Source organism: Rhincodon typus, chromosome 38, assembly GCF_021869965.1.
Source record: "Rhincodon typus isolate 14 chromosome 38, sRhiTyp1.1, whole genome shotgun sequence".
NCBI lineage: Eukaryota > Metazoa > Chordata > Chondrichthyes > Orectolobiformes > Rhincodontidae > Rhincodon > Rhincodon typus.
Window position 1 is genome coordinate 7,550,419 of NC_063369.1, and position 17,079 is coordinate 7,567,497.

General features: G+C 40.4%; 1 protein-coding gene across 3 annotated transcripts in view; it reads right to left on the reverse strand.

Moving 5' to 3' along the window:
• Positions 1-3,501: 3,501 nt before the first annotated feature.
• kri1 (KRI1 homolog) overlaps positions 3,502-17,079 on the reverse strand; it is a 32,291-nt gene continuing 18,713 nt past the window's right edge. For 2 of the 3 annotated variants that reach the window (XM_020534538.2, XM_048617937.1), the window contains 10 exons: positions 14,140-14,272; positions 12,196-12,291; positions 11,563-11,733; positions 11,368-11,443; positions 9,933-10,048; positions 9,586-9,727; positions 8,133-8,263; positions 6,669-6,733; positions 6,070-6,165; positions 3,795-4,378 (listed from right to left, as the gene is read on the reverse strand). In XM_020534538.2, coding sequence (XP_020390127.2) covers positions 3,871-4,378; positions 6,070-6,165; positions 6,669-6,733; positions 8,133-8,263; positions 9,586-9,727; positions 9,933-10,048; positions 11,368-11,443; positions 11,563-11,733; positions 12,196-12,291; positions 14,140-14,272 — 1,534 coding nt within the window. In that variant the 3' untranslated portion in view covers positions 3,795-3,870. Of the gene's footprint in view, positions 3,734-3,794; positions 4,379-6,069; positions 6,166-6,668; positions 6,734-8,132; positions 8,264-9,585; positions 9,728-9,932; positions 10,049-11,367; positions 11,444-11,562; positions 11,734-12,195; positions 12,292-14,139; positions 14,273-17,079 lie in introns of those variants that run through there. The other variant, XM_048617938.1, reaches the window with a different exon arrangement.

Consider the following 17,079-nt stretch of genomic DNA (forward strand, 5'->3'; position numbering starts at 1 on the left):
CCCCCCACTGTTATCAGACTTATGAACAGACTTAGATATTAGAGTTGATCTTTTGCTCTAGCTCTAGCTCTAACACTAACACTATATTCTGCATTTGATTCTATTACCCCGAAGTACATATGTAAGGTATGATTTGTCTGGTTAGCCCGCAAAACAATACTTTTCATTGTATCTCCAGACATGTGACAATAATAAATCAAAATCAAATCAAAAACCACTTTTAGCACAAGTTTAAACCTGAAAAGGGCAGGGAAGCAGATAAAACTTTAAAATGAAGACATTTGCAGTGTTAAATGGAAGGAGCAATAGAATGCACTTAATGGTCAAAACTATGGATACTGGAAATCTGAAGTATAAAACAGGAAGTGTTGGAAAAACTCAGTAGATCTGGCAGCACCTATGGAGTGAGAAAAACAATTATTGTTTCAAATCCTTTGAAATGAGAGGTGAAAAGTGATCTTTATACTGTTGAAAAAATTGGGAAGGAGCAGGTATAATTAAAGGGAAGGTTAGAGGGTGAAGGAGATTAGAGGATCACTGGTATCACAACAGGCAAAAGGGAGTGATAACAGTTGTAGATAAGTGGGATTGGCAGCTGTTCTGGGCCAATCAGTTCAATGCAATTAATAGGTAAATGCTATAAAAGAGATAAAACAGGCCAGATGGTCTTCCATCTGTGCTGAATCAATCATTCTATATTTGGCTGTTAACTGGGTGGAGGTGGAGATTTTCTATAAAATGTAGTGCAAGAATATTCTGAGAATTGAAAAAGGACTAGACCATCTAGTCATACAATTAAAAATATGAGTGGCAACTTAGCTCCATCTAGTTGATCAGTTACATCACTCTTAATAATCTTGTCTAATAATAATTAGATTTGAAGACCTTTCAAGATGACAACTGAGAGAATAATGAACTATGTAGTTTATATTCATTCTTCCCAGGATGCCTGCATTATAAGATAGCACAATGAGTCTCAAGCTGCATACAGTGACGATACAGGGAGTAGAAAGAACACAGAGGTATGGGTTTTTCTTTTTAAGCAGCTTCAGCGAGTAGAATGAAAGTTCAAAGAAACAGTAACCTTGTAATAGCAATACAGATGAGGGCAAAAGAAAGATAGAATAATTGTGCAACACTTTCACCACAAAATCATGAAGCATTACATTTCAAATGTAATTTGTTAAATTGTGTTGTTTCAAAATGCAGAACAAAACGAGTGACAAGACCCTTTTACCTAAAGATAGCCTCTGACTGAAATACTATTTAGCATGTTTCTAGATAACACCATAATGTCAAGATAATGTTCTGCCTAACTAGAGTAGAAATATCACAAGAATCAAATTCAAACAGTAGCATTCTTAAACTATTCCCTTTAAACAAGACTTCTCTTGTTGTGAGGAGGCATTGAATCCAGGGAATAGTCTACAAACATAAATATTGCATTCAAAGCCAAAATTTCGGATGAAGTGCTGAGCAAAGCACATACCAACCAATAAGCTCGACATCCCTTATTCCACTCGACATGAAGTTAGCTTTCTATGCAAGTTCTTTGAGAGAATGAACAGCTTTCAAAATTTCCATTGTCCTTATAATACAGGACTCTGCTGTGGATTAGTCCCTGCTTATCAGCCCAATGATCTCGGACTGTTGCCTTTAGCTTTTTTCTCATACGATGTGATTTTTGTTTGGAGTCTAAGTACTCTTCCATTTCAACAGTTTGATGAAGTATTCATCTCCATTCTGGCTGCAAACAATGGTACCACTGCACGCAACTTGCCAAGCCTCCCTCAATGATATTGTCCAAGCACACAATCTCTGCCACCTCGAATGAGAAGGGTAGATAAAACATATTCGAAAACCGCCACCTATAAAAAGTTTCCCTACAAGCTGAGTTGTGAGGAAGGGTCACCAGACCTGAATCGTTAACTCTGCTTTTTCCTTCACAGATGCTGCCAGACCTGCTGAGCTTTTCCAGCAACTTTGTTGTTGTTGTTCCCAATTCACAGCATCCGCAGTTCTTTCGGTTTTTATACTATCCTGGTGGTCAGCCAAATTTCTGTTGCTTCACTGTCAGTGGGTCAAAATACTGGAGCTCTTTTTATGGCATTATATATCCTATTCCTTTGGACAGCAACAGTTCAAGGTGGCAGTTCACCAGCATCTTTTCTAATGCAATTAAGGGAGGGCAATGAATGCAGCACTTATATCTTATGAATTAATTAAAATAAACGCACTGAGCCAGTACTTTGATCATTTAACTGATGCGCCACATGTGGGTCCTAGCTGTGTTAAAGTTGACTGCTACATTCACTTTACCAGCACCGACTGCACATTTAGGTCACAGGCATGTATATTTACTGAAACTGTTCATCTGGGGACTGGAAAATTGCGTAACTTTGTGAAGGATATTACGCAGTGAGGAAGTTGCATCACAATTGTTCTTTTCCAACAAGAGTTCTTACACAAAAGGCTCTACTTTCATGTTAAAGATCATAAAACGCTGAAGCAGATATTAGCCATTCGGACCATTGGGTCTAATATAGGGCTGCCCTTTGGCACCTGCTAGTAAGGCAGGTCACTCAAGCAGAGCATCAACTGAGTGTAGAAACAACAGGAGTCAGCCATTCGAACCTGCTCTACCATAAGATCATGGTCTCAGTTCAACCCTCCAGCAGACTCTGTAATGCAACAGTTTTGATTCTGCCAAGAATGTGTTTAAATTAGCTTAAAGAGTAAAATCAGTCATGGCTCCGATTCCTGATCTATGATAGAAATTATATGATGTGCTTGGTTGAGATACCCTAGTGAAGAACACATCCACTCATTTCTCACATAAAGACGGTGTGACAACCTTCCATCTCATCAGACATTGAACTGACCACCTTAGTCTGAACCATTGCTAATGTGGCTCAAGGGCTTCACACTCTGGCACTGGCAGTCTCTTCTGTTTACAGAGGAAGACTGTTTGCTGGCTTCAACTTGCAGATATTGACTTCGGTTCCTCTCACTGGCAGCCAGCTACACTCTCAAAGGTCAGCCATCAAATCTCTCAGAGCTGGTTTGTCAGTGGCTTTGCGACATTCTTCTCTACCAGCTGGAGTGTTCCTTTGAGAAAGCATTTTCCTGGATTACAAACCACGAATTGCAGAGTAACCAGATTTCAGCAAGTTACACAACTGAAGCGCAGTATATTGAAACTTTTTGAAGTAACAGAGATTGTTGATGAAAGGAGAGCAATGTGTGTTGTCTATATGGATTTGAAGAATGCGTTTGACCAAGTGGCACATTAAAGACTGGTTAACAAATCTGACGCTCATGGAATAGGAGGATCAGTGTCAGTTTGGATTTTAAAAAAAATCAACTGAGGGACTAAAACAACTTGTGGTAAATGGTTATTTCTCAGACTGGAGGCTGGTAGACAGCAGAAAGTTCTAGCACCACTGCATTTGATGTATAGATTAAAATGTCAACATAAATAAAGAGGTGGATAAGGAAAAGTTGTTCCCAATGATTTTAGTACAAGAACTAAGGGGCAACAGATTTAAAAAGTTTTGGGCCAAATGTGGTGGGCAGGGTGATGTGAACAGAAACTGATTTTATTGCTTCACAGGGAGTCAGCCTGGATTCAAATAGGCAAAACAGCCTCCTTCTATATTGTATGTGACTGCATCAACCAAAATGTTCATCATCAAAATTGGAATTCAGTGGGCTCCGTTTCCTGTGTCCTTTCCTGTTACCCAAATACAAAAATAAAAAAGTGTCAATACCAGGAGATAATGAATAATGCAACATTAATGGATCATCTGTGATAGCACATTTGTTTATTTTTCACAACACCATACAAAATAATCTCTCCCAGTAGAAAAATCAGTCTTTATTCTGTTTACTTTTCTCTTTCTTCTTCTTTTCTCTGAATATTTGTTTAAATTTCAGTTTGCGTGGGTTTAATCCATAGGCTTGCAGTCTCTGGCCACTGAACGAATGTCCGCCGAACTGCACTTGGGAAGTGAGGAGCATGTTCTTCTTTGTAAATTTCTTCCTTTTCTTGATGGGACCTTTGGATTGTTTCTGATGTACAATAGAAGGGCCTGGAGATTTTTCCTCAGCCTTCTCTCTGCTGGGTTTCACTTCCCCTGGGGTCGCCACATTCATACGGTTCTTTGGTTTGGGAACCAAGACATCTTCATCCTCATCGCTATCCAGCTCAAAGACCTGTTTGTTCTCAGCTGACAACCTCACTTTCTTTGCACTTAGTTCGGCCTCCACCTCTTCAGCTCCTTCCCCTTCCAGCAATTGCGACTTTCTCAACTTATCCCTTCTATTCTTTCCAAGTTTGATTTTGGCAGTTGCCTGGTTTCTCTGTGATTCATCTTCGCTATAAAGTAGCAATGTTTATTTCAGTTACTACAGTTAAACAATTAATCTTTACTCAAATACCTACAAAAAAATTAAATATCTCAACGCTGCTGGAATTTAAGAATGAACAAAATCTGAATATAAAGCTGATCTCTGGTCACTGTGAAACTAACAGCAAGTGTCCTAAAACCCCATCTGTTTCACACATGTCCTTTAGGGAAAGAAAATGTGAATCTACATGTGAGTCCAAAAGAATGTGGTTCACTCTTAACTGCCCTCTGAAATGGCATAGCAAGCCACTGTGTCTAAGGGTAATTTGGGACGGCAACAACATCAATCTTCCATGGAAGAATAAAAAAGGGGCAGCACATCTATAAGGAGGACTGGACTGTAGTCAGTTGTAATGACAGCAGAGGCTCGATAGCTAGTTACAGTAATCTTTGGGCTGGGGACTGGTTGCCTGATGTGTTAAGGCACTATCCTTTTATCTTTGTTCCTCAGATCTAACTCAGAATAATTTGAATGAAATTCTCAGATTCCAGAGTGTAGGTACAGACTGTCTTAACAAGAATAGATCAAGGTCAAAGTCAGAAGGAGGTGCTGCTAGGTAAGTCTGAAAGAAGTTTTAAAGCTAATGGGCAAAAATCTTAGAAACATCCGGAAACAAGGTGAAAACTTTGAATGCAATGAAGACATGGCTTTATATAATGAACATTTTCATTGCACACACTAGCTATTTCATACTGGGAGTCTTTTCCTCCATGTTAAACTTTTGAGAGCACTTGTGCATATATCTCATCTCCTCCCACCCCAAACAGTGAAGTGGACCTTTAGGAATGGGCAGCATGACTTAAAAGCTACAGGGTATTTGGCTATTGAGCAACCTACACTGATGTGTAGGATATGCCTTTCAGAGATTGTAGAAAAAGAGTATCCCTATTGGGGCATGTAGTCTTTACTTTGTATCTTAATGGTGACATACCCAAATTTGTAGTGCTTGATGCTAAATTAGAAACGCATGCCAGCAATCCTAACCTTGTGGATAATTAATTTAATGCGGTCAGGAATGGGGTGAAAGCAGCCAGGAAATACAAAATCAAGGCGGTACGGTGGCTCAATGGTTAGCACTTCTGCCTCACCAGGCCAGGGACTCTGGTTCAATTCTATCCTCAGACGACCTCCTGTGTGGAGCTTGCATATTCTCCCCATGTCTGTGTCAGTTTCCTCCAGGTGCTGCGGTTTCCTCCCACAGTCCAAAGATGTGCATGTTAGGTCGATTGGCCATGGTAAATCCAGGATTACAAGGATGGGTGGGGGAGTCTGGGTGGGATGCTGTTCTGAGGGTCGGGGTGAACTCATTGGGCCAAATGGCCTGCTTCTATACTGTAGGGATTTGATGATTCTAATAATGTTGGTCATTAGTCTATTATAAGTGGCTCTCCATGCCAACTGGCAATTTAATACAGAAAAAGCATTCCATATGACAAATCGCAAATTAACAAAACCCACTTCTGAGTTCAATATTTGGTGACGTTCTGTTTTTTTGTTCTAAATAACATGCAAAGTTGCTGTCAAAATACAGTAAATATCGCACATACACTTAGTCATTACAGTACACTTGTTAAAGCCACCACTTCCTTCCTACGATCAAGTTGCTGCAAATATGAAGATTACGGGCAATATTTGGTATAGCCAGCAAATTATACTTACTGCAGTGCAAAAGATTTAAAGATCTGTTGCTTTTTCCACAGATTCTGGGCTTTCTGTTTGTAAATCTTCAGGTCATGGAATTCTTCCTTCTCAGTTCTGTTAAAGCAATATTTTTTTTAAAAAAAAGAAAGTAGGCTCTCATTGCATCTTCACAAATAACATTTGTGCAGTTACTTTACACACAGTGACTCATTTAAACTAAATTTTATGAGCTCTTGAATACTTTCAATAATCCTAATTTGTACAGGTCAGCATATATACATATATAGATCAGTTAACTCAGCAAAACAAATGTGTCAAAGTTTGGATTACCTTGTTCTGTTCCCCCAACCCCCAACTCTTTACCAAAATCTTTATTACAACAATTATGGCTGTTCCAATAAATGAGTTTGTGACTATATTATAAAGTTCACTTTTAGGAATTTATATCTGTGCAAAGAAAAGACCTGGGAGTGATAAAGTTTTAAAGCCCTGCAGACTTGGGACTATGGACCTGACATTATTTTATTTGAATCCAAGCCTGCCCCGTTGTATATGTCACAATCTGCGAGTTCTGAATAAGTGTGTCACAGGTCCTGATTTCAGTTTTACTCACTGACCTGAACTGGCAGGTTTTTTTAAGTGAACACCAAGCATTAAGTTCTTTATCGTCTGCTGCCAAAATCTGCAAACAATTACAAAAACGTTATCAATTCACCTCTGGAATATCAAGCTACAGGCACAACCTAGCACAAAGTTCATTGCAGAGCTGCTTGTGAAGATACTAAATTGAGTGTATGTCAAGTTGAAACCATGACAGGTTCTCTTGAGGAAGTCTTCCCAAATACGTCAACAAACATAACAACTGCAGGCACCTGGTCACTTGTTCTTGCAATCTGGTTGCTGCTGACAGGAACTCATTTCTTAGCAGCTGACTGTGGGCTGGGAGTTGCTTCATAGCAATGGTTACACAATTGAATAGTTAGCTTGCCCTTACAATATATTAAATATCAATCATAATGCAGAACTGGAATCACATACAGTCAAACCAAGAAAAGGCAATACGTTCCCCCAGCAATTTTCATGTTAATTATTCTTTGCAAACTCTCATGTTAGAACTGCAGATGCTGGAGTCAGAGGTAACATAGTGTGGAGCTGGAGGAACACAACAGGCCAGGCAGCAGAGGAGTAGGAAAGTTGAAGAAATTTCTGAAGAAGGGTCCCAACTCAAAGCGTCAACTTTCCTGCTCCTCTGCCTGGCCTGCTGTGTTCCTCCAGCTCTACACTGTGTTAAACTCTCATGTTTATTGGCTTTTATTGATTTCACAATTTTGTGGGTTATAACACGCTCGACATCTAGACCAGTCCATTGACACTCCGTTCTTACCATGGTGGTTCAAGAAAGCTTAAAAACGGATTCTTCCACAAAATAATCAGCTCGACCTTAATCCAATCACTGGGTCGATCTAACTCAAAGCTGATGCATGCGAACGTGAAGATTATCTCAGTGTTATGGTGTGTTATGCACCACCCACTCCAGAGAAGAGAACTGACACAGTTTCGAGGTCTTCAGTAGTGCCTCCCTATCAGCAATTTCTTGCTTACAGACACCATAAACAACTTTTATTTATATGGAGCCTTCAGTGTAGTACAATGTCCACAGGGAAGTTCACTGACAAAATATGACACTAGAGTCAAATAAAGATATAGTAGGCAGTTTGGTCAGGGCTGGGTTATAATGAGAATTTTAAAAAGTCAGATTTAAAAAAAAAAAAAATAAAAAAAAAATTCAGTAAAATGCCTTCCTTCCATTTCACTATCTTTTGGACTTGTTTTCGGTCAATACATTCTTGTTTTTTTTTGTGGAATACTTCCCCAAAATTATTTCATCTCAGTCCTTTCACTTGTGCTTTTGATGTCTTTCAAGCTGTACATGAACTTTTCTTACCCTCCTAGATCACTCAGCACTATACAAAGCCAAGGCTGTCATGACTGAAGCCTTGCTGCCATCCAGGCTTGTGGTTTACAGCACATGCAGTGTCCAGGGGCCTACGGGTAAATCTGCAAGAAAAGTACAAACATACCTCTTCTGTGCTGAGCCCAAAGTCATTAGGCAAAACCTGTCTGTACTTGAACCTGCAGGGCAAGTCATCAATGATATCTTCATAATCCAACTTGTAGTACTCATCCAAGTACTGTTCAAAGGTTTTGTCCTCTGTAATATAAAAATGTCTGGTCAAAAGCATTCACTTAGTTAAAGGCTCAATGTGACCTGTCATCAAAATACTTTTGAAATGAGCCAAGTGAAAATATATAACATATCGCCACCCCTTCAATCAGATTGTGTGTTTCACATGACCAAAGAAACAATTTCTAAAGGCCAAATGATCGATCCCAGAGCTTACGTTGTGTGACCTCCTCCCAGTGATCACTGTTTTCTATCCTGCCCTATATCACTCTACTCCCTTTTTCCTCAAATTCATCAAACCTATCCAGTCTGAACACTCCACACGGAACTGAGTTTACTTAATTCAAAAGGCTAGGGAAAAATATGCTCCAAATTATGGGACACTAAGGGCAAAGAAATGTAAGCTTGCAGAGGTGTGCTGTATAAGACAGTTGGCGTAAATGAATTAACTCTGAAGCTTTGAAATAGCTCCAATCACCAAGGTACAAACAACTATCTCTAGCAATTGCTTGTTAGTTTGTTGCTAGATTTTAGACAGTTCTGCAGTCTACAGATGTAGCATAGATCTAGTTACTTAGATGTCCCTTACCTAGGGTTAGTTAATCAGCTTTAAGCTAATATAACATGCTATCTTACAACTATGTTATTGTTCAAGTGGGATTCTCTTCTGCTGATGATTCCTTTGGTTACAATGTAACTGGTTAATAGCAGCGAGCCTTGTAGACTTCTGCTATAAGAAATCTGCTGGCTGCAAATCTACTCAAAGATTTGCTCGCAAAATCTGGTGCCAGCTGCGCAGATCTCTTACAACATGTTATTGTTAAAAAAAAAAAGACACACATACATGGCAGAGGGGTAGGAGAATTATGCGTGCAGCCCAGCTCTCAGCATGGTGTGGGGTTGGCTTAATTGTTCAATTGCAAGATTCATGTAGCATAAATAAAATCTTGGACGAAAGTACTTGTTGTCCTCATTATGCAAGAAAATGGAGAGCCGAGAAATAGAATGTGGTCCATTTCAGACACTCAAGTCAGCATCAAGTACTCCTCGGTGAGGTGTAGCACAGCCAGAAGTAAAAATCCCTCCTAAAATTCTATTCCATGCATATGTGATGCCAAATACCTCTAGGTGAGGATTCTCTTCTTGTATCAATCCAGAACACACAAACCATTTTGTGAATTCCATTAGCGAGTCCAACAATTGGGAGAAGTTAATGTTTCTGCCTCAACCTTTACCCAGTGAGTATAGGGTTTAAACTATCTACTCAATTTTATGATGCCAGGTAGATCAGCTACTATAAGTAGTGGGTGGATGGACAGCCCAACTCAAAGGCTGACAGAGACACTTACTGGGATCAAATGCTGGCTTTGCCTTGCTAACTGCCTCAGCAAATTTAGACTTCCGCCTTTTCTTGCCCATGAGAGGAGTGTTTTGTTTCTTTTTCTTCTTCGAGGAGATTACTTGTTGACTGGGATCATAATCTGCATCCATCTGTTAAGAGAAATACTGATATTTCAGTGTCTATTCAGTGGTCAGATTGCAGAGTTACTGTGCAGGAGAAGGAAAATTACACTTTACAGCACATCCTCTCCCAAAGTTTTCCAAGCTCTCCCCTAAAGAGAAACTCCTACAATGTAAGCTCAATTTTATAGCAATATGAAGCGAGCAATAGGAATTAAAATAAAGTTCAGCTTACAATAAAATCCGGATCGTCACAGTGTGGTTCAAAACTCTCTTGCTGCCACTGTTCTTCTTCCTCTCCATCAGCACAGCCATTTTCTGCTCCTGTCCACGTATCCCAATTCCACTCATCTGGTGTAAACATAAATAGGAATTGCAACTAAATCCAGTTATCCTTTCGAAAAAGTGTACAAATAATACTTTTGGTGCTGAAGTGCCATCCTTCGCCAACAAGATTGATTAAACATTGACTCCTGGGACTTGGCAATTAATTAGCCATTCTTTTCTTTATTTATTTCATGTGATGTGCTGGTCACTGGCAAGGCCAGTCTTTGTTGCCTACCTCCAAATGCTTTTGAACTGATTCATTTGTTAGACTACTTCAGACGGCAGGTAAAAATAAACTACATTGCTGTGGATCCCCAATCACGTACAGGTCAGATTCCTTCCCTCAAGGAGGATCAATGATAATTTCATGGCCATCATTACTGAGACTAGCTTTCAATTCCAAATTTTATGAATTGAATTTTAAATTCCACTAGCTCGTGTGGTAGAATTTGACCCCACACTTCCCCAAGCATCTGAATTACTAGTCCACTAACAATGCCACTACACTGTATCTCCCCCATGATGGGGGACGCGCCCAGACTTATCCAGTAGTAGGCACTGTACTCAGCAATGATCAGGAATGGGAATCTTTGCTGAAGATAACTGTAGTGCCACATTGCTGCCCAATTTAAGATCAGCTGAACTAGGAAGAGGGCAGAGGTCAATCCAAGGAGTCTCTTGCCCATGTAAAGAAATTAGCCTCATCATAAGGAGTGAGGAAATGTTCTTACTGTGGGGTCATGCTACTTCCATGTCACAATACATTGGGAGCACTGCAGTAATCACACCATTGGCACTTTTCAATCAGAAAATGCACAAATGAAAATGCTCACAGCATAATGTAAAGAAGGGCAAGACTGCAGTGACACACAAGAACAAAAATCTTACTGTAAAGTGCCATTTTCAAAGTTAAACTTTTGACGATTTGACATTACAACCTTTACACACACAAAAATTTAACATGAAATGCACTCATACTGGACAGTGCAACAAGTTACAATGGCAGCAAAGAGGAGAAACCTGGCTCCATTGGATACTTAGAACTGTGATCTAGTATCCAGGCAAACCAAGCACATTTCTTTTGAATGCAATTATTTATCATATTATGTGGCATTTGTCCCAGCAATATAACAATGGGTTAGGTCTGGTTAGCAATTTCATTGGACATTTATGCTTCCAGATCACAGACCGGCCATCTATCCTAATGAATCCACTAGTCATACATGTGTGGGTGGCGTAATGAATGTGTGGTTCAGCCCCCAGAAGTTCAGACAGAGTGCGATGTCAGTGTGGCTGTACTTAATTTACATCTCTCAAGTACATTTCCAAAAGGGATAAGTTACCACCAAGTTCCTCGTCATCCTGAAACTGTGGTTTCTGCTCATCTCCTACTCCATAATAGTCATCGTTGAAGAATTGCTGCAGGGGAAAATAATAAAAAGAAAGGTTTCTTGGTCAGGAAAGCTTGCATTCTTTTTGTAAAGTAGTTATTAAACTGGCTCTGCAAAGCATGGCTTATTTTTCCTCTTGTATCAAACCTGCATCAACTGGTCATGCTTGACTGGATCAAAGTCTTCCTCCAGGTGCTGCTCATCGAAGCCGACAGTTTCGTTCCCAGTTATCTCCTTTAACCGGTTCAGCTTGTTGATAATCTCCATCCTCTTCAGCTTCTTAAGTTGTTTTATCTCTTCTTGCTTCTTTTCCTTCTCCTAAAGTGACAATTCATAAAGATTGAAGCAAAAATAAGAAGTTTGTTTAGCGAGTGTTGCTAGGCTGACCAGTGTTTTGTAATTTCCCTCCAACCACAGGAAGTGCTTTGATGATACTTGCGGATTTCTGAGGCACAGTGTAACCAGGGAACTCACTGCATGCGTAGACCGTAAAGCTCTCTATGGTGCAAATTGCTAGTCTAACCAAGCACTGACAGCAAAGGATTGTGCTTTACATCGAGAGTGTGGAGGACTGATCATTGTTCTGGTGGGTGGTAGATGGCTGCATTTTATGTTGTGTGGAATGGCCTATACCACTGCTATGTTAATGTGCACTGGAGGAAACCTGTCTGATACAATCAGTGAACAAATAAACAAAATGCAGAGAAATATTCCAAACCTTTACAGTCCCACTCAGCTTTAATGGTAATTTCTAATCAAATGAAAATAATTGAAACTTACTTTTTTCTTCCTTTCCTTAATTTCTTCTCTTTTGCGCGTTCTTCTATCATCTTTTGCTCTGACCGAGGTTGCAATCGTTCTTGGGAATGATTTTATCTTTAAAAGAGGAAAGGGCACATCAATGTTTTAGAAGGCCCCAAAAGCCAATGACTATAAAACAAATAAAACTGTCATAAAGGTCCTGCAGTTACTTCAAGGAATGCAGCTAGATATATACATATACACAACAACACCCTTTTACTACTGCCTTGCCGCAGGTCTGTGCAAGCAAGAGTCAGACTTACTAGTTAGTTTTTCACCCTCAACATTACTTTATAGGAAGATGATTGAAAACACCACTAATTAACAGTGGAGCTCTTGTAGTACGGAATAAATGATCAGTAAAGTTCAAGAAAATTCACAACCTTGCAAATCAGGCTCTTTATTGTAAAATATACAGAACACATTAACATGCTCAACCTTACTACTACAAATTGCCGTTGCAATGGGAAACATCGACATTTTTGCGTCAACAGTTGCAAAAGGTGGGGAAAATTAGCAGGATTATAGGGATAGCAGGGAGTGTGGGACTAATTGGATAACTTTTTCAAAGAACTAGAACAGGCCGATTTTTAAAAAACTCATTGACAGGATATGGACATTGATGGCTAGGTCAGCATTTATTCCCATTCCCAATTTCCCTCGAGAAGATTGTGATAGGTTACATTCTTGAAGTACTGCATTCTATGGGGTGCAGGTACATGCACAATGGTTTAAAAGGAGTGAGCTCCAGGATTTTGACCTAGCAACAGAGGAGGAACAAAAATATAGTTCCAAGTCAAGGTGGCTTGTGACTTGAGGGGTACTTGCCGGTGATGATGTTTTCACGCATGCCTTGTCCTTCTAAGTGTTAAACATTGTGTGTTTAGAAGATGCTGTCAAAGAACCCTGGGTGAGTTGCCATACACAGTTAAACGCTGCCATGATATCGAGCGCAGTCACTCTCACATCATCTCTGAGGTTCAGCTCTTCTTTCCACATTTGGACCAAGGCTGTAATGAGGTCAAGAGCTTAGTGGCCCTATGGAACCCAGAGTGAGTGTCAGTGAGCAGTTATTGCCGAGCAAGCAGCGCTTTATAGAAACTTTCACAATATGTTTCATCTCTCTGCTGATGATAGAGACTGGCTGGCTGGATTATGCCTGCTTTTTGTGGATTTGGTATTTTTTTTGGGCAGAATGATTTGATCATTGGAGCTTCAGATTCTGTTCAACAGGGAGTTCTGTGGAGCAAGCTTCAGTAGTCTCTATATTTTTGAATTATTTACATTCCTGCTCCATTTTCAAATCTAAATTTGTTATTTATGGCTATCCTCCCCCCTCCTTTCCACTGCTCCTTTCCCCTTTTTCCCCATGTCATGTAATATCACAAGGGGACAAACTTAGCACCCAGTCCCCATCGTCTGACGGTGGCACTCTGACACTTTTTTCTGCGGGTGACATGTGAGTTTAGTCATTTTGCCCCACTTCCCCACCACCTGCCATTGTTTTCCTGAAGGCATTCAAACATTCCATGTGTGTAACATGACAGAAGGCACCTGGCCTATGATCTCTGGGTAGCCAAGGGTGTTGTATGCTGGCCAACAATTCAACAGCTAAACCTGAACCTGTCCTGTCCTGTCCAAACACTGCTCTTGGGTGGGGTGCCTGGACAGTGGACGGCCACAGGAACCCTCGACAATCCTTCCTCCTACAATGTCCCCTTTCCCCTCTCTACCAGAGGCTGCTAAACCCAAATTTACAGCCCCTTCCACTACCAGAGACCAGACTGGGTTTAAGCAGTGAGCTCAGCAGAGCCGACTGTGAACGTGGGGCTTTAATCTATAAATAAAAGAACAGCTGTTCACAACTGAGACTAGTAAGTCGAAAGACAAATACTATCTTTAGACAAATAGTAATCGGCTCACAAATTCTGCATCAGGTTCTTCAAATCTGAAGTTATATTTTCTTTCAAAGTCTTCCTGTTTCCTCAGAAATAGTTCCCCATCATCTTCGGAGTCATCCACTTCATCCTGGACAATCTCATCATATGTTGGAATTCTTCAGGACCATGACAAGGAAACAGGAAAGAAACTATCAGCTTGCATCAATCTGTCTAAAATGGCAAGGAATATCCTACAAATGTCTGCAGGATTACGACAACAGAAATCCGATTATTACACGCACGAATGCCATGTGCAATCACATGGGCAAACAAGCAAGGGCATCTTTCTCTTCCTCTCCTTCAGACTTGCTACCAATTGTTGAAAAGGTGAAAAAAAGATGAGCTGCACTGCAGTGGACCCTAGCAGTGTACACAGCTGCGAAGGGGAAGAAGAGAGAAGATTTTGGTTGCTGCAGCTTACATGTTAACACTTTGTGTTGAAACCCATCCCAGGTTGATGGATTGAACCTTTCCCTTGTTTGCCATAGGATGCTAGGCGACGTGAGCTTGGGCAGCCTCAATGCAATTCTTCATTGAAAATTACATGTCAATGTCACTCAGTCACCATTGAATAATTAGAATTTTCTTCTTGTTTTAATTGCCAATACTGATTCAATGCAGAGTTGTTTGTTTCTCCATTCTCCATTCCCAAAGCACTCTCTATTGGGATACAACTGGCCAGGTCGAAACATCCTCTGTTGTACACCTAGTTTTGTTTATTGGCAAGCTGTTTGATTGCTTTGAGGCACTTACGGCAGAACTCAATACAAATACGATTTAACATGCAGACCAAACAACGTCAGCACGCCCTTTTCCAATTATTTCATACCTCTTAATCCTACTCAATCTAAAGAAAGCTCTCAGACTCCACTCAGTAGATAAAACATTAGCATCACTTTTTTTTAAAATTCCATTTTTCTGCTTCTATCTTGAACACATCTACTTCTCTTGCACAGTTTTAACTGCACTGACAATCAACTGGTATCTCACCCAAATGAATAACTGTGTTGGCCAAACATATGACTACTGAATCCTGGAGGACACTGTCAAAATCAGGCCTGCTCTCACTGTCGGCTTGTGAGGTGAGAATGAACAGAAATCATAAAAATTCCACTCAAAAATAAAATTATATTTTACCCTCAAAAAAGTTGAGCTGTTCGTGACTTAGGATAAGGAGACATGAGCTGAAGAAGTCCCACTCAGGTCTCTGCCATCAACAATCTATAAATCTTGTTGATGCAAGGGGGGAAAAAGAAAGGAAAAACAAAACTAGAGGCCATCAATATAGCACAGTCACCATCAAATCGAACAGGGAATTTGTAAGTAACCTCTTTATCCAGAGCATGGTAAGAATATGGAATTCACTACAACCCGGGGGGGTGACTGAGGCAAACAGTACGCACAAATCTAAGGGGAGGCTGGATACCCACGAGGGAGAAGGGAAGAGAAGCGTATGCTGATAGATAAGCAAAGATCGGGAAAAAGCTTGAGTGGAGCACAGAGTAGATCATGGGCAGGTTGGAGGTAAATAACCTGTTTCTACAATGGATTACTCCATGTAACGTATAATGAACAGCATGCAGTCAGCATTAACACACCGTGAAACTGTAAGTTATGCAAATATTGAAACTTCCATTTTGAGATAGTCAAGAACTGGAATCTTAACAGGTCATTTTCACTCCAAACCAAGGATACATGAGGCACGTTGTTCTGTACTGAACACTGTCCGAGGTGAGAGTAGCTAACTCATTGTGGGGTGCAATGGATAGCATCCCCAGCTCTGGGCCAGAAATTTTCAGGTTCCAGTCCCCATCAGAACTCAGTGGTCATAAAAGGAACATTCATGAACCAGTTCAAATGAGCTAATAATCAACATATGAATCCTTCCACCACCTCCTCACTAATCCCTAAAGCATTGTTGCGGGGGAGGGGGGGGGCGCGGGTGTGGTGGTTGGGCAGTGGGTGGGAGTGTTTGAAGGTATGCTAAGAAGCTGATTCACAACATATAATGAATTGAATGAGGCACGCTGTTAGTCTATGCAGGGAGTAAAACAGGTAATGAACTTATCAATCAAATCAGAGATTTATACACTGGCTTGGCAGATTGGTGCTGATAACTTACATTTATGTAGCACCTTTAATACAGGCACTTCAAAACAGTACTTACGAGACAAAATCTGACACGGACTCACATTTGAATGGTTAACCAAAGGCTCAGTTTGAAGGATTATCAAAAGTAGAGGGGGATTTAGAGAGGGGACTCCAATGCTTAGGGGCTTGGGAGGTGAAGGTATGGCCACCAGTGATGGAGCAGTGAAAACTGGGAGTGCTCATCAGGCTAGAACTGGAGGACTAAAGGACTAAAGGAATGCAAGATCAGCGCCATTCACCTGTAGCAGCAGGGAATATGGGAGGGACATCGAAAGACATTTGCATAGGATGTTTCTAGACCTAACCTATAGGCAGGCTGCGGGGAGAAAACAAGTAGTTTTTTTTTACATTTTAAAATAACAGCATCGTAATTCCCTTTTATTGCCATCTTATAGGTCAAGTTCTCTGATAACACACATGATTGGAATTAGCCAACTGGATTTTTAGCAGCCTTAGGTGTCCAGACACCACCCCACTTGCCCTGGGTTAAGGGAGCTCTGCTTTCGGAGGGAAATTGTAATATTTAAATTTTAGAAAAACTGTTTCAAAATTCCCACTTGTCACCAGCTCATGTTTCATTGGTCAAAGCTTCTAATGACAAATCTTTGGAAATGGCTAATCAGTTGAAAGCGGAATGGTTTTCAAACCCTTCCCCTGACCTGGGACAACAAGGCGAGACTTTGAGAGGGGCAAAAAAGAAATTTAGTTAACATTTTTGCAAAAAAAAAAAAGACAACTGGTTTCATAATTCCTGCTCATCTGTCAGTTGCAT